General features: G+C 39.6%; 2 protein-coding genes across 5 annotated transcripts in view; one reads left to right on the forward strand and one right to left on the reverse strand.

Annotated features, from left to right (window-relative positions):
- The window catches only part of CCDC90B (coiled-coil domain containing 90B), a 35,716-nt gene extending 33,203 nt beyond the window's left edge, over positions 1-2,513 (forward strand). For 2 of the 3 annotated variants that reach the window (XM_067316828.1, XM_067316960.1), the window contains one exon: positions 948-2,513. In XM_067316828.1, coding sequence (XP_067172929.1) covers positions 948-1,136 — 189 coding nt within the window. In that variant the 3' untranslated portion in view covers positions 1,137-2,513. The remainder of the gene's footprint in view (positions 1-947) is intronic. The other variant, XR_010887081.1, reaches the window with a different exon arrangement.
- PCF11 (PCF11 cleavage and polyadenylation factor subunit) lies at positions 2,250-22,572 on the reverse strand. 2 transcript variants are annotated; one of them, XM_067316240.1, is made up of 16 exons: positions 22,320-22,572; positions 17,287-17,412; positions 14,842-15,030; positions 14,235-14,426; positions 12,235-13,343; positions 11,776-11,965; positions 11,041-11,683; positions 9,479-10,956; positions 8,025-8,112; positions 7,233-7,352; positions 6,563-6,674; positions 5,770-5,953; positions 5,143-5,298; positions 3,934-4,026; positions 3,395-3,430; positions 2,250-2,781 (listed from the first exon to the last, which is right to left on the reverse strand). In XM_067316240.1, the coding sequence occupies exons 1-16, from the start codon at positions 22,506-22,508 to the stop codon at positions 2,566-2,568; spliced, it is 5,121 nt and encodes a 1,706-aa protein (XP_067172341.1). In that variant the 5' UTR covers positions 22,509-22,572; the 3' UTR covers positions 2,250-2,565. The 2 variants fall into 2 exon arrangements, with proteins under 2 accessions (XP_067172341.1, XP_067172272.1); XM_067316171.1 differs by having other exon boundaries at positions 6,563-6,677.
- Between the last annotated feature and the right edge of the window lie 3,810 nt (positions 22,573-26,382).

A 26,382-nucleotide genomic window follows, 5' to 3' on the forward strand; every position in this document is an offset into this window, starting at 1 on the left:
AGGGAGCCCCTCCTCCTCCTCCTCCTCCGCCTCCGCCTCCTCCACCGCCTCCGCCGGCCAGCACGCAGGTGCCACCTGAATTTAATACCTTCCTTGGGCTGTAGTAGGCTGCGCTAGGAATTAGCAGGATCTGCAAAGTCTCCTGCAGCACGCGTGGGATTAGGGGAGCTAGAGAAAGGAAACTTTCCTGCAGCCCATATCTTCCCCAGGGCAGAATCCACACGGTGTGCATTGGAGGGCAGCAAGCGTAGCCTCCAAAGCCCCAAACTGGGCTTCAAAAACTTGGGAGAATGAGGCACAACTGAAAAAGCATGGATTGGTATCCAGAGATCCTTAAAAATAACTCTCAAGGATTACACAAGGGGGAAAGAATAAAAGAAATCATGAACATAAAGATTAAGGGCTGAAAAGCAGAATTAGAGGTAATGAATACAACATACAGACACCTACAGCTGGTAGGTAAACTAAGGGCAGTGGGACATACACCTGTGCATCCATGTGGCCTGTCCCCCCCATGGATATTCCCAAGGAAAAAAAAAATCTTTGGTGTAAGGCCCTATGGCAGTCTCCTAAAGCTGGGTTGGATTTGAAGACTTCTGCTTAGAGAAAACGGACATCTTTCTAACAACAGATTTAACCCATGAATCCTTAGTTCCATATAATCATATACCTATAAGTAAATTAATATTACTGATGAGAAGGAAGCTACCCATAAATAATGTGTTTGAAAACTAAAGAATGTGAAGCCACTGAGAGTTTATGTGCACACTTTAAGGCTATTGCAGGTAAAAAGCACATTTTGTTACAGTATTCACTGCAGGCTCAAGCCTGCAGTCAACATTTTTATTAGTAAAATTTCTGTATAAATTGAGTTTGAACACTTTCTAGGTAATATATCAAAACAAACCAAAAAAACCTAACACATTTTAAATCTTTTGCTCCAACAGGATTTTAGAGGGCTGAAAGCAGGACTATCTGATCCGGCGTCTCTAGAAGGGAATGGTGACAGGGAAGCTCATCTATTCCCACTACACTCCACCCTCACAGCAGAGAAAATGAAGCAAGGCCCACCAGCAGACTTCCCCGTACACACACCCCGGCACCGGATGGAGAGGAAAGCATTTTCACAGCTCTAGAGGGGACAGCTACACAACACAGCCAGACTGCCTTCAAGACTGACACTTAGAGAATCACTTCAGTACCACAGAAGTGCTACATAACTATGGTTATTGTCAAGTATCTGGGGTCTTTAATACTTATTATTAAGAGTCAAGGAACTATTAACATCTTAAAAACTGCTTACTGCTTTAAGCCTGGTTGTGAAGATGGAAAGAACAGTGCTGCAACGAACACAGCATAATCACAGCTTATTATTTTTACTTATATCATACACAAAAGGGTGAATTCTGATCTCCCAAATATCCTCACTGCAAAGAGTAATATACCAGCACTGTGACATTACTCTCTGAATTTTAGTGTTTTAAGTCTTGCTCCTAGCAGCTTTAAAACTATGCATTATACACCTGCCAGAGGGAATAAAACTTGAAGTGTATATTGTCCTAAGATACACACTGTATGTCCATTTATTTCCAATCCCACAAACATGCCAGCCACACAAGCCCATTACTGGAAGGAAGAGATTCACACTCAAATATATGCTTCATTTCATTTATTACATTTAAGAAATATTAACATCTCAGGATATCTGGTTTACCATCTAAGTCCAGTCATAACCAACAAAAAAATGTTAACCATGTTTCAAATGAGCATTCTTACATTCATTTCCCCCTGTAACTTAAAGAAAACTTTGTTCAGCTATATTAAATTCTTATGTGACTAACGGAAAAAATCATTTAAAATGTCTCAACTACCAGGCATCCTGGTTTGTTAATTGAATGTTTGTTGGCACTTGTGTTCACAATCAAGCACTCTGGTTGCTTTGTTAATTTTTCCCTTCTACCCAGAACTGTCTTTTTGGTTATGTATTTAATATCTGGATATGTATGTAAGTTTTTTCAAATAAATTTAATAAGAAAAGAAATCTAGGGCGGGCTGTCTGAAAAAGTTCCTGCATTGCTTCCCTTGATAACCCACATATGAGATAATGGAAGGAAGTTATTTGCTTTCATTTTTCTGAATCTTGTTGAGCAAGAGGTCTAAAACTGAGGTCGTTTTAAATCCATTTAAACTGAAAAAAGTACAGAAACACTGTCTTCATTTGATGGTGTGCATAAACATTACACTCCATATATAGCAAAAATATCTTTTATTTATAATTTACATTTCCACAAGTGAAAATTGTACATTTTTACATATACAATTTCATTCCATTAAATTTTCACGCATCTACAGAACTTTCACACAATGACACCTGAAACTGTGCAGGCAATAAAAATTCAAATACAAAAATGTATTTATTAACCAAACAGTAGCTGAGGCCCTGCCTCAGCTAAACATTTTTATTTCATATAAAAAGTATTTGCCTTCCAGAGTCAACACAGCAGCTCTTCTGTTCTGTAAAAAAAAACAAAAACAAACAAAAAAACCCATCATACCTCAGTTTATTTAAACAGATTCAACCTTATCAGGTTCTGTTTTAATATCTGTAGATGCAGGTGTGCTCTCTTCTGCACAGGTAGTAGGGGTGTCATCAGGTTCTTCTTTGACTTTAGGAGAGTCGCAGGATTCTTGTGTTTCTTGTTTAACAATGTTCAACATAATATTTAGTGGATTTTCTACAGGAGTCTTGCTGGGAGATGGTGTGCAATCAAATGAGGATGTCTGCAAAATGAAAGTTATTGTAGCATTAACACACCATTAAAACAACTATTTGTAACTTTATAGTAATTTTCAAAATGTGAACAGCAAGTTGATAATCAGGCATTCAAAATCCAAACTTCTACTCTATCCAGACCTTGAGAAAGCCAGTTTACTCTAACAGAATTACTTTACAATTATTTTGAAAAGATATCATCCAAGTAGGGATGAAACACTTAGCACATTACCATAAAACATTCCCAGCTATGCCCAGAAGTATTATAACTCTCAAATCATTAAAAATTTAACACATACACACACAAACATCCATTTATTCCATTTTGCAAATTCCTAAGATTAAGCACTTTACTCAACAATAAATTCAGATATGTTTTCAAGCCATGGTTTCTCTTTAGTTGTGTGTGACACACAAACTGACATGCTACATCACAACAAGAAATACATCTTAGATAATTCTATATTACAAACTTGCCATGCCTGGGGCCCTCAATTCTTTGTGTAGTCATATGCAACAGAAATGGGTAGTATATTCTGAATACATTTACTCCCTGCAAAGCCAGAAATCAAGCAAAGCCAACTCAAAATGCTTCAGAAAACATATAAAGGATTCACTTACATTTTGGTAATCTTCGTAACATGAGGGATGGTAAATCTGAAAAAGAATTGTTATACATTTAAATATATATTTATTTTATAGTAGAAGCACTGGTCATGAACAGAACAGTTTTGATCACATAATATACTCCCTCTAGAAAAACAATGGTATGAGTAGGCAAAGTATAACAGTCAGACATAACTAACTGGGAAAAGATTGTGTGTGTGCTTATGTAGGAAAAGTTATACAAAAGCCTGGTAAGTGTTAAGAATTTGTCTACAGTTGTATTTAGAATTAATAGAACCAATATCTACATCCATATATGCAGACATTCATCTTTCTTTTAGCAAGGCAGCATGAGGAAACCCCAGTGAGTCTATGCTAATGGGGTCAAGATTTCATGCATTTCAAAATGTTGAGATATTGGTGCACTTGGAGGCCAGCAAAACCATCAAGAGAATCCACTGAGAATGAAAATCACTTTCCCCTCCCATTTTCTTGACACAATTCTTCTAATTTTTTTTATTCTAAACAAGTATCACATAATAAAATCAGATTACCTTTTCATCTACTCTAATAGCATTCTTCAGATGCCACTCTTCCTCTTCCTCATCCCAATACTGTTCAAATTGCTCTTGGCAAATTTCACAGCTCTGAAAAGTTAAAGTAATAGAGATATAAAGGTGATTTTAATAATATACCAAACACATCAACTTTAAGAATGTGACTAATGACAATCAAATAAACCTCTTTTAAAATAAGATAAATATATTGACCTACAACATGATATTGCCTCCACATTCTAAAAGTAACTTTATTAAACATGTATTAATGCAAAATTATTTTGAGTATAGTTTGCAGACTCAATAACAATCATCATCAGAGACAGCAGACAGCTGTCACTTGGGAACAGCAAGCTTTGACCTTTCAGCTAGGAAGTCCCTGCAAAACACTTGGTAACTATCTAACGCCCTTTTTCTGCCAGGTAACACAATCCAGTACAGGGACTGAGTTAATTTTATTTATGGCATTATCTTCACTCTTACCCCTAACTCAACTTTGAGTTTCAAGCTAAAAAGGGAGAACTTTTGCTTGAAATATTAACATCTTTAATACTTTCTCTGCCATATGATCAACTCTGAAAACAAGGCACAAGAGGTACGTTCTTCCAAAATTAAAACAAAGGCCTTCAAGGCTTGATAGCTAGTTTCGTATAGGGTTAGCATGTAAAACTATGCTGAAATTCTGTCAATACTCATATTTGATTACTATACCAATTCATCTAATAAAATACATATCTACTGGTTATTTTCAAGTCAAAAGACTGACATACTTCTTTGTCCTAATGCCTACCTTCTACTGAAAAAAAAAATACGTAAAAGGTAACAAACCAGGTAAGAATTATTTGAACCACAAAGGACCATTTCCAATTCACTTGTTCAATTTACTCTTCCTATGGTTACAATCAGTAAATTAACACGCATTTCCAATTCCAGTTTTGCTATAAAGATGGAATATCAATAGGTGTTTTGTTGTTGTCATTTTGTTTTGTTTTTAAACTACTGGCAATTTATACCACTATCTGCTACTGGGAAACAACCATTACATACACGAATATTAAAAAAAAAATCTATGAAGTGGCTGCACAGAGGTCCAAGAACAGAACTTCAGACTATAAATAACACACTGTATAAAAGAATGTTGTAAAGTTCTTTAAAGTATTAGATCATTCTCACTATCTGGGCTAATGAAGGCAAGCTGAAACATACCTCATCTGCTCCAGCTGGTCCAGCAGGGACACTCTGAAACTCTTTCTCTTTTGCAGCTTCTTGTGTCTTCAACACCACCTCTTCATGAGCTTTTTCAAAAAACTGGCTTTTTGCACGTTCCTCTAGATCAGCTATTTCTTCAAATTCAATCCAGTCCTAAGGGAAATTTTTCATTCACACTCAGACATGGACAAATAGCCACAAATCCACGTTTAAAATGTAAAGCTTAAAAAAAAAAAAATCACATCCAAAAGGTAGCATACGTAATGAGTCTCTTCATTAAAAATTGAAATGCTCATCACATATGCAGCATTACACAATGTACATTTTTTCACAGCATTACACTGTTTAAAAAGTTTCTCCAGAAAGATCACTATCTTTCAATTTCCATTCCATTCTCAGTACTACCAAAAATACTAATAGTTTAAACTGCTTATTGCTCACATGTCCACCTTTTGTGTTTTGACTGTCATTTATGAAAACTATTTGAAATATCTAAACAGCATTGTTTATTAAAGACAAACTCCTGTGATGATGTAACTCGAGATTCAACTGCAATCCTACAGCACATACATAAAGCACAGAATCTGGCCTGTAATTTATCAAAACACATATTGTATTACTTACTGTTAAACTGTAGTACCACCTTCTGTGTGTAACTTTTCTGCTAACATCCTTTTCTGTGCGGTTTTGGCGATAATGCCAATCTAAGTGATCTGCATAAACATCTGTCTGTGAAGTAGTAAATCTCATTCCACATGAGTAACACTGAATTCCAGTGTACAGTCGATTTATAACACTATCATAACGCCTACAAAAAGAAAAAAAAAGTCTTAACTTTTTTTTGAAAAGAAACAGGTAAGAAGTTCCTCAGTAAGTTGCTTCAAATGATTGCAACAGTAGAAAAAAAAGGATGAAGGTTAAAGCATGCAATATAGCTGAATTCTTCCTGTTTTGCAAAATACGATCAATTGAAAGCACTCATGTAACAAAATGGTCTCACATTAACTGTTCATGAGAAACATGCCAGCATGTCTTAGGTTTATATCTACCAGCTCCAAGGGTCTAAATAGTGCATACTATAGTAATGCCAGCATTGAGTCAGCTTTGCAAACTACCCCAAAGGTAGTAACACTGGTAGTAGCAAAGGAAGTAACACTGACTTCAATTTCTATAACCTTGCTGATTAAATCACGTCATGAATCTTGGATAAAAATAGATTACTCAGGTTGATTTTCCCTCTTTTTCCTCCCTCAAATTCTGCTAGGCTAACAACAGAAGCAAAAACTGCAGGTCTTCTTGTATCAGCCACAAAGTGACATTTAATCTTTTAAGAGCTCTCAGCTGTCTTGGATTAACTACACAGATATTACCACATCATTGTTCTTACTGCACTGTAAGATCATGCTACTATACGCACTGTCTGAGTTCTTCAACTGTAAAGTTAGTGAGGTCTGGGACATCTTGATCTTCACTCTGGTCTTGATCATCATCCTCCTCTTCAGCAGCTGGCTGGGCTGACGTTTCATTCACTTCTAGAAAACATAAAGAGACAATTACAATTTTATCAAAACTTCAGTACATTATCGCAAAGAAATGAAGTACTCCTGAAAGTTATTTTTATTGAAATATCAATGCAAACGATCTATGTTAAAATATAAGTGCATAATAATAGCTGAATCAGTCTCACCTTCTAACATTATAAAAAGCATACAAAATGCAATTAGTTTTTTACAGCCTGAGTTTAGGAAAATAGTGTTTCGATACCTTTGCCTAAGTCTTTGGCTTTAATATTCAGTATTTAGAGAAAGAGGCATTTCAGAAACTGACAAGAATCTGATTATAATCAAGTGCAATTTACTAAGGAACAGCGCCAAAGATGCAACTCACTGCTTTGTACAGCTTAAATGTACAAATTAAACTACAGCATACATTTTAAAAGTTAAGAGTTTACTTCATGACATGCATCACATACAAAGAAAAAAGTTTAGTTATAAAAAAGCCCTAAGAGTTCTTGAAAGGTCTTCTACTTAGTTTTTCACTTAGGTTATGCATAAACTGAGTAGTTAGAACATAATGGATCTACATACGTGCTGACGTGGAATCAGTTTTTGACAGTTTGAGGATTCCTGTTGACAACAGTTTAGCAAACAATTCATTGACATCAAGCTGGCCAAGGTGGTTATCAGGGTATGAATGTGGAAGGGCTCCTAGGGAAAAAACATCAACATTCATGGTGACAAAAGGTTAGATTCAAAAATTTCCTTCACTTCCACCAACATACTTCACGACACACCTCTCTCTGCCTCCTGCTTCTCCCAATTTTTTTCTTCCCTTGCAGCAGCTTCCTTTATAATGGAAGTATTTAAGTACCATCTATGCTGGCTCTTTGTACACAAATTTCTACTGAATACTGTTTTTTTGAAATGTAGTACTTTCTCACTTTATGCTTAAAATATTTATGAGGACTAATCTACTTGATCACCTGCTTTTAATAATTCATGACATTGTAGAAGCTTTTCATTACTAACCATTCAGGTACTGATAAGTTTTATATAGCCTGGCAAATGCAAGTCAGTCCTACGGACTGATCCCTTCCTGCCCTCTCAAAAGCAGACCAGATTTTTTTTCAGCCCAACTATATACCCCAAACCATATGGTTAATGAAAACTAATGAAAGCCTTCAGTGTTTGAGGGAAACCCCTACAGAAATTCATACTACAGAAACCACATCTACTAGCACCTCGTTAAGTGTCAAGGCTTCCTTTAGTCCACACAGAATTTGTACACCAGGACAGTACAGAATGCTTATTTTTATGGTCACTAATAAACAGAACAGTCGAAAAGAAATAAAAAGGTTATTTCATTATTTTGGTACACACCTGCTGGGTTCTGTACAAAGCTTCCAGGATTTGGTAAATACTGTTGACCTTGGCCATAAGGTCCTGGTTGAGCAGACATGAGAGACACCTGTAAAAGTAAATATTTATGTACTGTTTGCATGATAAAATTAAAAACAAATTATAATCAAGTTATCATTAACTTCTAGATATTTCTCAATAATTTTAGATATATTAAACTCTTTCCAGGAGGGTACCATGTCAGTTTAGCATTGAAACGTCTACAAATGAGCTCATAACCTTTCTCTAGTTCTCATTTCCCATCAGAAAAAATTCAGAGAACATTTGTTTTGTTTAACATTTAAATAAAAATACTTCTATCTATCCAGCCTTCAAATTCCAATCACATTTTCTGAACACATTACTTTCTTTTAAGCTCTTCCTTTTCACCAAAGGAGAGTGCATCAGAAAGAAATTGGAATCTGGTGACTGTCCATCAATAAATGCTACTATTCAGTAAACAGATATTCCTTCTTATCTAATAATTGAAATAGTATCCACTATACCAAAAGCATCCTGAAAAGAGGATGTTTTCAACAAACTAGCTGCAGCAAACTCCAGATGGAGAAATAATTTTTAGATCACATTTCTAGTAAAAGTATTCTTTTTAGTATATCCAAAAGCAGTCAGTTTGCAAAGAAGTTTAAATTGTTTAAAATTTTATCCCTCTAGAAGTTAGCAGGACACAACTGGCTTATGTTCAGTTCATTCTTCATATTTGATTTAATTATTATCCCCCAAATGAAAAATGCCCAATAAAAACTCCATCTGTAATCAACTGAAAGGAATGACATGCTTTTCATTGACATTCAGCATCATTTCCCCCTTCTGAACAGGGCATTTCTGAGAAGCAATAGCAAAGACAACTGAACTCAAAGCATTCTGGTACAGAGAACATTTTGAAAAAGTGTAGTTCAACAATGTCCAAATCTTTCCCGACTCCCCCAAATTACGAATCTCTCATAAGTCTTATCACCAATACTAACAGCTCCAAAAAGGTAACAATTATTTTGGTCCACTGTAATTCTACACCTGACAAATTAATCATGTATATCCACAATTATATCATCTTCCATGCTTTACAGAGAATTCATTTTGTGTAAATTTAATGAAAATACCAGACTTTCAATCACAGTTTTGTTTCTCAGTTGAAAATACAGACTAATTTCCTCAAGTTATCTTCTCAGCTACAAAATGATGACTGTAAAAATCCTTTTTTTCCCCTCAAATTTCTCTATTTTTTTATTTTTCAAAAACTAGCAGTGTATAACCTCCTTAAATAATCTAACTACTTAACAAGCATATTTTTTAGTCTGAAACTGGCTCCCAGTCTCCCCACTTATCAGAAAAATCTTGTTTTAGGGGGAAAAATAACTACTACTCTCTATACAAAAATACTTCATCAGACTACCTTATTTTGCACAATCAAGTCTTACCTGATTATTTCCCACTGACATATTATTGAAGTTTCCATATTGAGGACCCTGAAGACTTTTTTCATCAAAATAATGTCCAGATGCTCTCAATGGGAAATTCTGTGCTCCTGGGCCAGCTGGCCCATTGAAATTTGGTCCTGGAGAACCATCAAATATTTCAGGTCTCTGGAACTGCATCCCATGAGATGGTCCATTGTAGCCCTGGCTGGGATGTTCACCAAACGGACCACTTTGTCCATACGGTGGCAATTCTAGTCTAGAGGCAGGATGGTTAGCTACATTTTCAAAACGTGCACCTTGAAGGCCAAGCGGCAAGTCAAACCTTGAGGGTTGCTGGTGAGGACCATCAAATCTTTGAGGTATGGCTGTTTCAAATCGTGGTTGTGTCTGTTGGCCAGGTGCTCTTTCAAATCTTGGGCCAGGTTGTCCATGAATTCCATCAAATCTTTGCAGAAGAGGTAGCTGTCCAGGTTGACCATCAAAGCCAGCTGAATGACAGCCATCAAATCTTGGACCAGTTCGACCCAGAGGACCTTCAAATCTAAGACCACCCCCTCCTTGATGTGCTGGCCCATCAATTAACCTAGGACCTACCCCTGGTCCTTCCAATCTGAGCCCACCACCTGATGGTCCATGTGGCCCCTCAAATCTAAGTCCACCACCTGATGGTCCATGTGGTCCCACAGGCTGACCATGTGGCCCCTCGAATCTGAGGCCACCTCCAGGTTGACCATGGGGCCCCAATGGTTGTAAGTGTGGCCCCTCAAACCTGAGACCACCCCCTGGTTGACCATGAGGCCCCAAGGGCTGACCATGGGGTCCCTCAAACCTGAGACCACCCCCTGGTTGACCTCGAGGCCCCAGAGGTTGACCATGGGGTCCCTCAAACCTGAGACCACCTGAAATTTGACCACGGGGCCCCTCAAACCTCAGACCAACTCCAGGTCCTTCAAATCTAGGACCACCTACAGGCTGTCCTGCTGGCCCCTCAAAACGCAAAGGACCACCTATCTGCCCGAGGGGTCCCTCAAACCTCAAGGGACCTCCTCCACCAACCTGTCCCGGGGGTCCTTCAAACCTGAGGGCACCTGCCAGCTGCCCTGGTGGCCCATCAAATCTTAGGGCTCCAGCTCCCCCTGCTCCTGCCAGTGGTCCATCAAATTGAGAGGCACCTCCCCCTACCAGAGGCCCCTCAAATCTCATAGCAGCCTGTCCAGGTGGCCCATCAATTCTAGAATTTGAACCAGCAGCAGGACCATCAACAAAAGGACTTCCTGGTCCATCTACCGCAACCCTTGCAGCAGGTTGTCTAGGTGAGCCATCAAAGAGAGGCCTGTCTTCCATCAGTGCACTTATTCTCTGCTTTACTTCAATGCCTCCAAATCTTGATCCTGGACTCTCTGAAAACGGTGCTTTGTCTGGATCTTCATACCTCGCTCTCTTGAAACTGAATGGGGACCTTGGTTCCTCTCGAACACCTAAACAAACAAACAAAAACGATAATCACTTGCTGAAATGCTGCAAATTACTTAACAGCACTAAAATAAAGCAAAAATACATACCAGCTTTCCCAAGAAGCTGTCTTTCTTCACGATTATCAAATCTGCAGATTGCATCACCATCTATTTTCTGGAACTCCGGTGTGCTCTTCCCCTGTTGTCTGAGAGCTTCTCTAAACTCATCTGATTCTCCCCAGCTGTCGTAAGGATCAAAATTTTTAGAACTTCTTGCTCCTTTAGCAGCATTTTGTTCCTCAAGTCTTCGTCGACTCTCAAGTGGCGAAAGATTATCAGGAAAAGGTCTATTACTGCCACTTACAGGAGAATGTCGCCGGGATCTTTCTCCAAATGGTTCTTTTCTGTCAAACTGTACTCCACGCTTAGCTTTGGCTTGCTCACATTCTATTCCAGAAAGCAATGCATCAGGTATATGATAATCTAAAATATCATCGGGATCTAACAGATCAAGTCTCGACAATGAATGCTGTACTTGGGTTCTCTTCAATTTCGCTTTGTGTTCATAATATGTTAATTCTGCATCAGACAGAAGAGGTTTCTTTTTCAAACCACATTTTTCTTCTGTAGGGCTATCCCACACATTGCATCTGTGCTTTCCTTCCTGATACTGGAACAGCTGTCGGATCTGATGAGCTACAACAAGGAACTCATCTTGTGTTATCTCACCAGATGCTAAGCGTTCATTTGCCTGTAATATTAAAATTAAAGTTTAGACTTCTGAAAAAGAAAAACACAACTATATCCAGGACACTTCTACAAATACAAATTAATCAGTATTACCTTTTTAAGTAATTCTCTCTTGCTTGCAGATGTCAATTCTTTGGGAATCTGTAAATTGGCATCCACACTTAACCGGTGCTGCTGCTTTGGTGCTCGGGGTGACAAAATTCCTTTACTAGCAGCCCAATTTTCCCGGTGTCTTTGGTGAGGGGATTTACCAAGTGCTTGGTGTTCTTCGTTCTGTTGTGAGCTGAAAGCAAGAACACATTTAAAACTAACTATTCCTTTATTCAGGACATATCTATTACATTCCAATTAAAACTGACTATGGCAAAACATCACAATCACATCAGAATCTAAATATACATAATTTCCATATTCCATTATTAAAAGAAGCTAATAATCTGAATGATTAATTTTGACAATCTGAACATTGCCTCCCAAACCTGAGCATACTGAAGTCAGCAGGAAAATTTCCACTGACTTCAGGCAGAAATTGCTTAAAAGCTGGTAACTTACTTTTTATTTTCTTCCCAACCAGATTTCCACCTCTTGCCTGATTTGGATCCTTGCCAGTTTTCTGCATTCTCCTTTGGATCAGGAGAGGCTTTTGCAGAATGCTGGCTTGCTGTCTCTTGGGGCCTATCTTCTTGAGCTTTTTTCACTCTCCTTGGATCTCGCACCTCTTGTTTAAGGTTTCGTTTATTAGAATTTCTTTCATCTCTTGCTGTTTGTGCACATTCTTCAACATGAGACTGCTTAGGACCTATCTGACGTATCTTTCCAATTTTAGGAGTTGATGAAGTGGGAGATAAACTCCTAAGTCTTCGTTTGGGTGATCTTCTATCTCTTCTTTTTGGAGAATGCGTAGATGGTGACCGTGATTTAGGAGAGCGTGATCGTGAGCGTTTTCTATTACTTGATCTCCCCTGTTTTCCACCCTGTTTTTCTGACTCCTCTGTAGCCGTATCTTGTTTCTGAACAACACCATTAATTACTTTATTTCTGCTGCCTACAGGTCTATGTTCACATGTCTTATGTTCCTCTTTTTCTTTTTTCTCTGTATTTTTCTTCTTCTCTTTCACCTCATCCTCTTTGCCTTCTGGCTTTTCTTGAAGATGTTTTTTCAATCTTGGATCCCGTTTACTGATTTCAGATACTTTTGTGCTTTCACATTCCTGGGTTTTAGTATCTTTAGTACTGGGTAGCTTATTTTTCAAAGGTGATGGTGATTTAGATTTTGCTTCTGACTGATCAAGTTCTTTCTTCAGTGTTTTTTCACTTGCTTTCAATTTTTCTTGCTTTGATGAGTTCTGTTTTTCAGCCTGAGCTGTTTTGCTTGCCTTAGTATCAGATTGATTGGTTGCGTTTGGTGGAAATTCTTTCCTATGAGACTGATCTTTAGCATGAGAAGAATGTTGAGCCATCCTATTAAGTCGAGGATCCCTGTTTACTATTTTGATATCATGAAGTGGAGGACTTGGGGATGGTTTGTTTTTTTCAGATTGCACAGACGTCTGATGAGGAGGTTTAACTGCCATATGAGGTGTTTGAGACACATGTTGCTTGGAAGGTGCTGGAACTGAAGCTATAGTAGATGATCCTTGTTGAACACTAAGAGAAACAGCCTGAAAAAGAAAAAAAAACAGCATTAAACTGCTTGATAACTCCTGTCCGGTGATGTTCATTTTCTGTGACTTCAAGCCAAATCTATAAATGGAAATGTCTCAAAAGATACACTTAAAAAATTGAACTGGTTTAACTCAGTGACCTGTTAATTGCTAATTACAGGTGTTAAAATAATGAAGTACCATTACAAAAGATCAAGTTCAAACATAATGCAAAGTCAATGCTACAAAACATGACTTAAGTGCATGTTTGCACTACAGCATTAGTTTTTAATATACTCCACATGCTCAAGGCAACTAAGCTGCCACATATCTATTTTTCCTATTTCTAGACTTTCAAGGTGCTTTAGTTTCATATTTTTACACCGTCAAGATGTTTTTACAACTATCAATACAACAAGACTTTCAATTACAAACATGAAATAACATTGCTTAACTGCCACTTTCAGATTTAACAAATTTGACCCGATGAGGAAATTCACTTTATAGTTCCAAGGATCAAGATTCCTCATCCTAGCAAAATGTTAGCCTTTCTCAGAAAAATCAGAGCAAAGATAACTGAAAAAGTCTGGCTTGCTGTGAGCCATGAGAAGAGGTGGAAGATTAGGATCACAGACAGGCATCATTTTGGAGAGCCGAAGTTAAAACAAAAAATAACCCAAGAGCTTCACTTTTTGGATTCAGTTTTTATTAAAATTGGTGAGATTTTCAGTTAATATTGTTTTAGAGCTCAAGATCAACTTGCATTGTTCTAATCCTAAAATAGCTACATTTGTCTAGAATTAAGAAAAAATTAATTTACTGCAGTTAGCAGTATAGTTAAGGTGCTATTCAAAAGAAACTGCAAGAAAAAAAACCACCTACGAAAGGCCCATCAACTACCCTACTCACCAACTGTGCTTTAGTCTGTTCCAGCTCCAGCTCTAATTTTTTCTGCTGAAGTTCTAACAACTGTTTTTGCTTTGCAAGCAATTGTTGCCTGATCAGTTGCTCCTGTGTCAAATTCTTTTGTATTTCAGGAACAGCTGGAGGAGTTGAGGCACCAGAAGTGACAGCAGAGGTAGGTGCAGTAGATTCCTCTGGCTAAAATCAAAACAAAGACAGTTACATTTAAGTCTTGATGGAATCAACTAATTCCATCTCCTTTGACTGCTATCATGATCCAGTAGTGGGATTTAGTTTGTAATGAAGTTATACATTGCATTTTAAATGCAAAATATAACCAAATATTTTAAAATTTTGCTCCACTACAATCTGTCCACTGTGAAAGTTACAGCACATCATTTAATATAAAATCACTGAAGTTCAGAAACCTAAAATACAGCTTTGAAATGTAAAAACCAAGCCCAGCAAATATCCTGAATTCAGAAATTCACCTTACCTGTTTATAAAGGTCAGATACTTCTTTCTTAATATACTTAATTGTCAAAAAGCAGTATACAAGCAATGAAAACTACATGTATTACCATCTGCTCATACAGTAGACGTGAAAACTTACCGATTTATTTAAAAACTTAGGATTCACATGGATGCTAGAAGTATTCACATTTGGGGGCAGAGGTTTAATTGGCCAAGCAGGATCTAATGAGTTGACTCTGACATCAAGGGCATATAGTTTCTTCAAAGGAAAAATATCATCCCATGTGGAGCGTAATTTAAATAAACTTTTCCTAGTATTTTCATCCACCTAAAACAATAAAACAATTCTATGGCTTGTTAAGTTAATATAAAACAACTTTTTACACTTTTCTGTAACTTATTTTAGTTATTTTATATTCATATCAATAGTTTGCGATTTTAACACATCCAACTGGCTATGCAGAATTTATAAATAGTGCTGATGTACTTTACGATTCATACATCTATACCAACAGAATCAATAATAGAAGTGTCAATGTGAATTGTTGTTTCAAGGCCACTTGAAGGTTTTATTGTATATTATCATTATCAGAATTTTCTTTCAACTTTTCCATTATCAAAATTCTCATTTTACTTGCCCATTTTCTGTGAAAAAACACAGTAACAAAAATACTTGAAGGCAACAGCCTTTAAGACAATAGGATATCACCAGCAAATCAGAGAACGATGAATCACAGAACAAAAACAGAGTATGTTGTTCGCCTGTTCAGTCACTGAACAACTTTTTCCAGTAAATACAACAAAAAGGGTATTAGGTAAAATTAAGCCAATTATATTTCAGTTCAACTGCAAAATTACACCTGTCTATGAAGTGCCCTTGTAGATCTAGTCCCTATTTTATCCTTTCATTAACTATTAGCTTGAATTATCTCATGAAAGTAAGTTAAATTTTGCTTTAGAGTAAATTTCTAATTCACCTGATAACCCAACTGTTTAACTTAAAAAATAAATAAATGACACAACATATGCAGCTGGCTAGTGTCAATATGCTAAATCAGTCATTAAATATTGGCCCTTAAAAGCTTTTTGCTGCAGTTTTATTTTTAAGTTATTACAGCAAGACTTGCAATAGTCTAGAAACATTGTTTGTTTGTTTTTTTAATAGGTACTTCAATAAAATCAATTAGTACATAGCTATCTTGGAGGGGGTTCTATCCAAATTTCAACAAAAGGGTATGAAGCTCACTGCAGAAGCTGATGAAATGACTGCGCAAAAGTATCTGACTTAAGCATTTAAAGATACCTTAGTGACCATTTACTGATAAAACAAAATTTGTAACAACGTGAACAATGAAATTCAACTTGTGTCTTGTATCACCACCAACTAAGCTAGCAGAAGTGACTGCTACTTTGTATATACACGTTAAATAAGCATAAAACACTCTACTTAGCTTAGTAGACCATTAACCTACAAAACTCAAAAAATTATTACCCAGAGCTCCAGCTGCAAGAAAGTTAAATGCAACTCAGTGAATGAACATTCACAATATAATACTGAAAAAAACAAGTAGAACTTCTACTTATCTACCTATTTTAACACAGAGGAGTTTGAACTTTGTGTTCATTATTACAATCTATTCCCTAATTAGTCACCCATTTCACATCTGAAAACCATACATAAAGCATACTGAGATCTCAGATCCTCACTGATATGTGGAGATAGATAAATATGCAAAAGATCCTCTCATCTCATTCATGAGATGCCACTTTCTTATCATGGCATATAGGAAACCACAGAATTTAACCCTTCATTTTGTTTATCCAACTTAAACCCATTCAAGTCCAGTCTTTCAAAAACTGGACTTTGATTTGCCTTTCTTACTAAGGACTAAGCACAATTACTTCACTGGGTTTAAAGATTAAGAACAAAAAGATGAATGAAAAGGTTTGGCAGCAGTTCTCCATGTTGAGCGATATTAAACACTTATTTGTAACATCATACAGCAATACAGTCTAAGAGTCTTTCCCCCTAGCATTTTTTTAAATCACAGACCACCAGAAGAATACCAGGTGTCAGTGATTTTCAGACTTCACAGTTGAAACACTCATTCTGTCACATTACAAATAAAGTAATTTAGACTAACCTAATTAACTACATGAGAGAGACAAGAGCTGAGAGACCCACAAGAAGAAACTGAGTCTCAGTATAGTCTTGGCATAAAGACTATTAACTATCTTTAAAAAAAATCAACAATTCATAATTAATCAGTCTATACATTACAAAAAGTCCTTCCAGGTAAGCAACTATTAATGAAAAATTGTTATTAAATCTTGCCTGGAAAGAAAGACTAAAGAAGTTTATGAACTTAATTAAATGCAACTTTGTGGCTTTCAGCTAACACAGAACTTACATGCTTGACAGCAGCACAAATATCCTTTCACATTATACATAACAGTACTAAGATTTAAGAAAGTCATCTCTTATAATTCACCACCCAAGAAAACCCAGAACTGAAAGCATATATTTATTTTACCAGGAACAAATTTTGCTTAGAATACAGAACTTTTCTGAAAGTGTATATACCTTTTCAAATACACAAATAAATGTTGCAACTAGGTTTTTAGTAAATGCAGTAAGATATTCTCTTCCCACATTCTTGACAATGGAATCCATAAGGTACATAACTGGGAGCTTCTCTGATGCAGGAGCCTGGAGTAATAAGAAGAAACTGAGAAGTTTAGTACAACAAAAATATACTTTAAGTTTTTTAAATAAAGGGATTACCGATCCCAGAAATACAGACCTCTCTTTTGGTTGCCACTATAAACACCAAGGGATTTGCTTGGGATTTTTTGTTTTTTACAAAAACTTAAACTGGAAAATCGATACTCAGTTCAAAGTACCAGGCAGTGTGTCTACCACAAAAAAAGTAGTAATATCTTAGGTTATTCTGTTTGTGTATGAAAGCTTTGGGCAAAAAACAAAAAAAAAAAAAAAAGAAGCCCACAAGACAATATTGCTGCTAGTGTACTGAGTGTAACCTTTCAAAACCCATTGAGAAAGTAATTTTAAGTTAGCAGGAAACCATCGTTAGCAACTGAAGGAACTTCTATAAGTTATTTATAATTCAAACCTCCTTGAATGCAGTTTTTCTGGATTTCACAGAACACAAGTCAGACTTCCGGCAAAAAGCCCAAATTAGTGAACTTCTGTAGATGTAGGTTTTATGTTGAGTGTCACAGTCTTTTTGTAAACTACACGCAGAATAGATCACAGTTATTTCATTGTAATCCAAAGAAACGGAGCAAGGAGTCCCATTCTCTCTTGGCACTTGCGATATCGACAGTCAGATTTATAATGCATTCAAAATGCACAGTTCAAACAAAGTTCTACATCCAAACAAAATTCAGTCATGGACTTGACCGGGTAAGAGTACAGACGAGCTCATAAACTGCAACCACGATTTTCAGGGAAGGGAGTCTTCATACTCTGGACACGCCTTTGTTACAAGAGGAGGTTTGCTTTTTTTTTTTTAATTTCATACTCAAGACTTGTACCAAGCTTGTGCGATAAAAGTGTGGTGACGCTGGACTGCTAGAGCAACTTCTAATGTAAATGAAGCACTACTGGGCCAAATCAAAATGATTTTAATGCCCACCATTGGCCTTCACAAGCAGATGGCACAGCAAAGTTCCAGAAAGCATCAGCAAGTACACAGACTTGTTGAAGTGGACAACAGAAAAGACAACACTACAAGCTGTGTGTTGACCGTGATCCCCTTAGAAGATCCATTCATAATACTTAAGTCCCATTCACCATCTGGTAAGCTCAGGATAAAACCAGAATAACTTAACTCACTGCTCGTTTTAAACAGGCTAGTTTTAAACAGGACAGGCTAGTAGATTCATTAAGGACACCTTACTTCACAACCCCACTGTCCAGACAAGTGTGTGGAAGTGCTCTTGCTTTACAGTTTTATATTTAATTCCTCCCCAGTTAAGGTGGCTTATAGAGGGGCACTGAGTCAACAGTATTTTTATATGGGTAAATCACAGTAGTTTCTCACCCTTAAATGTGTCTTCATTTACAATATATTAAATTCTTTCCATTATATTACCATGACCTGAAACTTAATACTGAAGAGGACTCGAGAATTTCTTGTTGATTAGGGGGAAGGTTACTGCCTTTGTGCACATCAAAAGTAGTAAAAACAGGCAGGTGATGTATCTTCATACATTAGAAGATAGAAAAGTGCACCCTAAGATAGCTAAAACTAATTGCAGCACATTAGAAGCATGCTTTACAGCAGATATATTACTCTAATCTGAATGTTGAACACTGTTAATGAGCTAGTATGCAATGGTGTTAGAATAAACACATCTCTCTAGCCTCAGAAAACAGACTGTGGGTCTAAAGCTACTAAATAGTAAAATGCCTGTAAATATTGGTTTCGTCTTTAATACAGTCTGCACAATGGCACATTAAAACCACTATTTAAGCTGCTCTGAATGCCTTCCGTTATAAGAAAAGTGACACTGCAAGTGCACAGCTACTGACTTTCAAAGTCAGCTTTTAGTGAAACACAGAGCTGTCTCACCAGCACCTATGCCCAAGAGCTACTGACATAGTATTTTATATTCTTCCATTTCATCAATGTATGGAAGTAGTTCACTATACTCAGCTAAGCTTAAAGTTTGAGACGCTGGGGAATCCATTTAGTAGCAAACACACTGTAAAAAGTTTAACCATCACCTTCATTATACATCAGGCTGTTAAAAGTAATCAATCACACATGGAAGCACTGCAATCTGTTAAGGAAGCCTATTTCAAAATATGACGCATAGAATTATAAGTTTAGCAGCAAACCCCACTTCACATATAAGCTACTCAGGTGTTACATTTTAAGAACCAGGACTTAAATATGGCTGGAATATTTAAGTCTTCACTTCTGGAAATGTTTATTATGTCAAGATATCTAGCACATACTCCATTAACCACAAAAGGGAATCCCAGATTTGAACGTATTTTGTTTTCAGGCAGTCTCTATAGTATCCCCTAACAAGACAGACACCCACATGACACTAACCAAAAAGCAGGGAGGCTCAGCGTAATCACCAGAACACAGAAGACGACTAACGGAGCTTATCAGCATGATATTAAAGACTTCATTACAGAATTCCCACTGTTCTTTCAAATTATGTATGAAAGCTATTGTTGGAAATGTGTGGCTCTTTTTATTAGTTTCCTAAAGGGTTTCAACCTTAAAATCATATCTGGTAACCCCAAGTCACAAACTTGTGAAAAATTTTGTTTAAAAAATAACGTTGTAAATAAATGGGTCTTGGAAACAGATTCTGCACTATACAATGGTAAATAAAAAGACAAATACATATTTCACACTTTTTATTTACAAATTTTATAATACCAGTCACACATTTCATAACCATTTATTAAATTGAAAAGCAGACCACTCAGTTTTACACTAAACAAACTGTCTCCAGGCAACACTTTTTAAAAGTGGCTTAGTAAAGGAGATCACTTTCCCAGGAACAACTAAAAACTTCCCTTTTATAACCATAGTCACGAACAGTAACTAGGCAAAACTAACCATTGATACAGGATTTAAGACATCTTTAAAAAACACACTTCAGGGCAGGCTCTAAAATCACCCAAAAACGAAGAAATTTGACAGCATTGGTATTTATCACAAATCATTTTATATACATCCACTGCCCTTTAAGAGATATAATGGTGAGATCTATTAGATTATGAGGTCACCTCCCCAAAGAATGGCCGAACTCAGCCACTGGCAGCATTTAAAACTAAACTGGAAGAGGTCTGTGGAACACTAAAAAGCCATCCTGCATCGACAGAAAGATGGATTAAATAACTTAAGAGATCCTTCCCTCCCCATCATTAAATAGTACAATTCTCACCATTATAAACCATGATTTAAAGCCAAAGGAAAAAAGCCTTTGAACACCTGATATCAGAGGGAGCAAGGGAAACAACGGGGGAGGGGTGACTGGCAGGAATAGGGGGGATTGAAAGAAGAACCCTTTCCACATAAAAATCTCCTGTTAAAAAGGTGCAGTAAACCCCCATCCGTATGCTCTGGCTGACTGATGTCAGCAACTGCCTGGGTTGGGCTCAGAGGGAGCCTCCTCTTTCCCTTCTTTTTATATCATGTGCCTTTCAGACGCCATGTTAGGATCCTACAGGCTGCTACAGTTTCTACAGTTAGGGAGAATTTCTTCTTCTCCATCCTCAACCAATAAACTTCTCTAGCCAAAATAGATTAAATACACACACAATACTATGCTTTAGTCAGGTCACAGATCCCCTGAAATCCAAACAGATTACCCCAAACCCACGTAAATTTCTCTAATCAGGCAGAGCAAAACAACCCCCATGACCACCACACACACACTTCTCTAACCGGAGCAAATTATCACCTTTCACCCACAAACTTTTCTGAAAGATAAGGGGCCCCCAATTAATGTCTCAAGTAAGCACAGGGAAAATAGTCTTATCTTCCAAATCATAACTGATACTTAAAACTCATTCTATTTAGTCTTTAAAAAGTGGATAATTTGTATGTTATAAACTCAACCTTATTTTCAATCCTTTAAACTACTCAAAAAAAAAAAAAAACCTCCACAAATCTCTCCTCCCAGTCAGGCTCTCTCTAGTGATCGCAATACTCGTCTACTGTAGAAACTGCTAAGTGTTTAGACACCAGATTAGAGACACTGAATACTGGCTGCATGTAGGGGAAAACTCGGCTACAAGGGCGAGATGCTGCTGCCCAGTCACTGCCAGGCCGCCATGTTGTGTCTGGTATTTACACGGGACTTAAATCCCGAGCCACACTGCCCTCCCAGCGCTTTTGGTGGGGCAAGTCCCAAACCCTCCCCTACTACGAACACCCCTCCTCTGTGGCCGGGTGGTGTGGGGGCTGTTCCCCTCCCTCGAGTCCCCTGCTCCCTATGGGGGGGGGGGAGGGAGTAGAAGAAAGAGCTTTAAGCTTAGCAGTGAAAGGAGAAGCCCCCGACGCCTCGCCCCGTGCTCCCTGATCCCATCTGGGACTCGTTTCCCTCCACCTGTTTCCCCGCAGCGACCCCAACCTCCTGACCCTCTCCCCAGTGCCTCGACCAGGGCGCTTCCTCCCCCACCCGAGCCCCGGGCGCCCTCCAGCACCGCCGAAAACCTGCTCTCTGCTCGCCCCTCACTAGCCTGCCCCCCACCTCTGCCTCCGTGGGCCCTGAAGCCCCCTGCCTCCCCCTCCGAGCCCAGCTACCCCCGCCCGCCACCAGCCTCACCACACCTAGCTCCTTTCCTCCCCTGAGACTCTCCCTCTCGCTCGCTCTCGCCCCCCTTCCCGCCTCCTAGCCCCTCTTATCCCCTCTGCGCTTCCGCTCCCCTGCCCCCTCTCTACCCTCCTCCTCCTCCTCCTCTCCCCCTCAGCCCGCCGCTGCCCGGCTCCGCCCGCGCCCCTCCGCAGGCCCTCGCCCCCATGCCCTTGTTCCTGGCCCCCGAGGCCGCCCTAGCCCGCTATCCCGGCCTGTCCCCCCCAGCAGTATAGGTAGGAGTAGTAGTCGGTGGAATATAAAAACCTTGGCGATTTGCGCCTCGATCAGGGAGACGATGTCCTTGGCGAAGGGCACGTTCTCCTCGGCCAAGATGGTCAGCATGTTGATGTGCGGCTTGCTGTTGAACGTCAGGTCCTCCAGCGACGACTGGTAATCGCGGCACGCGTCCTCCCGGGCCTCGCTGCTACCAGCGCTGCTCTCCGGGGCCGACATGCTCCTCCGACCGGGGCCCGCACCAGGACCCGACCCACCGACCGAGAGCCCCCTCCCCGCGATCCCCTGCCGCCGCCGCCGCCGAGCGATGCCGCCCCCCCGCCGCTGCCGCTGGGCTCCTCTACCGCATCCTCCGGGCTGCGGCTCCCGCTGGTGGTGGTGGCGCCGTCGGTGCTGCTGCTCCTTCAGCCGCCGCGACTCAGTCTCAACGCTCACAAAATGGCGGCGGCGGCTAAGGCTCGAGAACCTCTTCCTCCAACCGTTGCGTCATGTGAAATTGTTCTAAGGAAAGGGGCCGGGTGATTGGAAAGCCCCTTTTGTTCCCTTACTGCGTCCTGATTGGCTCGCGCCCCGTCTGCTCACTTTGCGATTGGCCCACCCATCACCACAGCAGCCTCTGATGCGCGACTGCCGCTCCTTCGTGCCTTCTGATTGGCTCCTGTGCTGAGGCTCCGCGCTCGCTCCTGCGCTCTGGCTTGCAATTGGTTGCGCTCCCTTACTCCGCTGCTTCTGATTCGCTGTGCCGCTGCATCCCGCCTTCCTGTATTGGCTAGAGTTGTGATTGGTGCCTCTGCGTAATCCCGCCTTTCTTCGAAGCGCTGAACTGCGATTGCTTCCCCCGCGCAGCCCCGCCTCCTCCCCTCCCCCCGCGCTGCCTCCCCACCCGCGGCGCGCTGCTCCAGGCCCCGCGCGCAATTGGCTCGGCCGCGCGCCCGCCTGCCGCCATGGCAACGCCGCGGCCTGGCGCCGGCCCGCCAGTCGCCGGCGGCCGCCTCAGCAGCCCCGCTTCCCCCCCCCCCCCGGGGTGACGAGCGGCCGCCGTAACCTGCCCCGAGCAGGGCGCGGGGGCTTGGCCGGAGCCCCGGGACACAGCGCCGACCTCCGCCGCTTGGCGCTGGTTCACCCAGGCCTCGCGGTTCCCCCCCGCCTCAGGGGGATTAAGGTGCCGCGGGGGGAGGCAGGGACCTGGCCGGGCTCCTCCTCTGAGGCCCCGCTCCCGCCTCCTGCCTCCTTCCTAACTGCTCGCGCCCCATCAGAGTTTGTAGGTCGTGGCCCCAATAAGCAGAGCCGAGAAGGTGCTTCTGGCTTTAGCTACCCTGGGCAGGGCAACGCTAGTGCAGTCAAAGCAACAAAACCCGCTCTCGGTTATGAGATTTGCCCACAGACAATAACAGCCGATTCCTCTTGGAAGTTACTGGTTTTGCAAAGCTTTTTAAGGTACGGCTGTTCCTTCCCCACCCCCCTCCTTCTACATGTTACTTATTAACTCTGCAGAACTGTCAGCGTTTAAAAGTAGGCCATGCGTGACTGCTTCATTAAAGTACACATTGCAAAACACTCCTCTGTGAGAAAAATCGTTTTTAAAAGATGCCTGCAATAGAAAAGAGAGATAGCAAAAAATGAGACCTGGAAAAATGTTGGTAAGAGCTGCTATTTGCCATTTTATCCAGATAAAAGTGTATTTCAGTTTCTAGGTTTATATTTCTATCCCTTTTCTGAAGAATTTGACCTTCAAAACAAAGAAGAGGGAAAAAGAAACACAACAACATCGTTTTTCTGCCTGTTTAAATGTATCTTCATGTTTGTTCCTGTAAACTCAAAAATGCTGTACATACCACTTCTCTTTTACAGTGTGTCGTCACAAGATAAGAAAATGAAACTAAACCTTCTGTCTCAAGCAGACTGAAGCTAGGAGCATAAAACCAGTTCTTGTCCGTGCAAATGTTAGCCAGCTATTCAAAGAAACACTGCCCATGACCAACATTAATTATGTACCAGGAGTTGCGCCATAATTTAGACCCCGTTGTGTTTGGTAAAAACAGTATATATTGTTCTGCTTCTAGGGGAAAAATGTGGGGGTGGGGAAATCTGCCTCCTCCTGAAACTACTATATTTGTAAGTTAGCATGCTAGCTTATACTAATTACTGGAGGAAAACCAATAATACTAGCAAAACTGCCTGTGTGAGGATATCATGTGGTGCAAGGCCACCCTCAAAACCAGATTTGCTGATTACTAATCAGCAAATCATCAAGCCGGATACGAGGCAAGGCAGTTAGCTCTCCTCCGCAACATGCAGAACACTGCATCTGAGTACACCCTACGTGCCTGAGCACATCCAGGATTTTAGTATACTACTAGTTTGTATTTACTGGTCTTAATATGAAGCCAGTAAGACCTGAGCGAGGGCTACAGGTTGCCAGCGAGAAGTCTGGAGGTTGCCCGTGGAGCAACCATGCCGATGGGATGTGAGGAGATGTGGGAGCACTACAAAGATTAAGCAGCTCCTGCAATGGCTTGTTAAGAGTGGCATAGAAATGCCTTTTCACTGCCTAGTGAAAAGTTGGTTATTATGTTGTATCAACAATATGTTCAGATTATGGATATATATATATATGCCTGCAAAAGCATGCTTCATATATGTGTTTTGAAAACCACCCCTCAAAACCACAGAAGTCACCCCATCAAAAGCACAGCTTTGCTGAAATCATTAGTTAGAAATGCTTCTGACGTAACTACGTCCCATCTCTTATCCCAGTTGACACAGTTGTCAGCTGAAGTCTTTCTTGCAGATGCAGCTAAGTTTTTTTGCTGGTCTGAAACTCGTTAAAAAGCTTCTAGAATAGACCTAGTTGTAGTAGATTTGACCTGAGAATCACCATCAACTGATAATTAAAGAAATCTTGCTAGATAGTTGTGATATTATAGTACTACATGGGAAAATGCGTCTCAGTAAGAAGTCTTTCCAAGAATTTATAACCTTCCAAAACATTCATAGTTGTGGTGGAAAATGTTCATACCTGTTTTTATGCTTGAGCTGAATTTTCTTGAGAAGTTTAATAAAATTCATTTGAACTGCTTTATAGCTAGACAAGTAAGGAAACAATGATCTCTAGGCACTCAGAAATGTTCTTGCTGCTTTTCATTAAGGCAAAGTAAAAAATAATTTAAAATGCATTATTTTTTACATGTTTTGGGGAGAAAAAAACAGATATTAAAGAACAAACATCCTGTAGATTTTTAAAGATTGGTTTAATTAGATGTAAATTACCTCTCTGTGTATGAGCTGGAGTCCTTTGTTCTCCAGGAGAGATTCACTTAAGGAAGCAGACAGTGTTTCTTTGTGGTTCCTCCCAAAGGGGGAAAAGCTTTACGCTCTTGTCAAGTCTCCAAAGTAGCTCTGCTGTTATCAGCCTCACACTCTTCGGTGGTTTATTTGTAGAACAGTCTCCACGAGAAGGTTTGCCAATGTAGCTACAGGAGAAGATCTGGTACACTCTCTTAGAGAAGGGATCCAATATAAATCAGTACAATAACTACATACTGCTTATATGAAAACAGAAGATGTTTTGCCACTGAAACTACATCTACAAGTTTTTGCCAGCAAAGCTATATTGATTGCTGAATTTTGTTATAGTCCTGGTATTGCTAAATCAGGAAAATTTTAAATATGAATCAGGCCCCAATTCTCTGCTGGTCAGATCAGTTCTTGTTTAGGTTACACAGGTCTCATGAAGTTTCCTTCACTTTTGTTTACATTTAGAATTATACCTTTGTGACCTCTGGCCAAAAAAAAAAAGCTTTTTATAACTGGATTATCTCCCGTTTAAAGCTAAGCACCTAAGTTACTCTGAATGCAGAGAGTCTATGTTTTCTTCACACAGTCAGACTGTAGGAAACATTGGAATTATAAACTCTGGAAAGCACAGAAATTCCATTTGTCCCTTCCTCAGCTTTCAGTTTACTTTACTAGTGAGTGGTGATGAAGAGGGCTAAATTGGAGATGCGTGATGAAGGAATCACCTATTAACATTTCTGTATTTAAGAAATTCTGCACAGTGGAACATTTTAAATATGGTTTGGATTTCACATCC

This window comes from Apteryx mantelli, chromosome 1 (genome assembly GCF_036417845.1).
Source record: "Apteryx mantelli isolate bAptMan1 chromosome 1, bAptMan1.hap1, whole genome shotgun sequence".
Taxonomy (NCBI): domain Eukaryota; kingdom Metazoa; phylum Chordata; class Aves; order Apterygiformes; family Apterygidae; genus Apteryx; species Apteryx mantelli.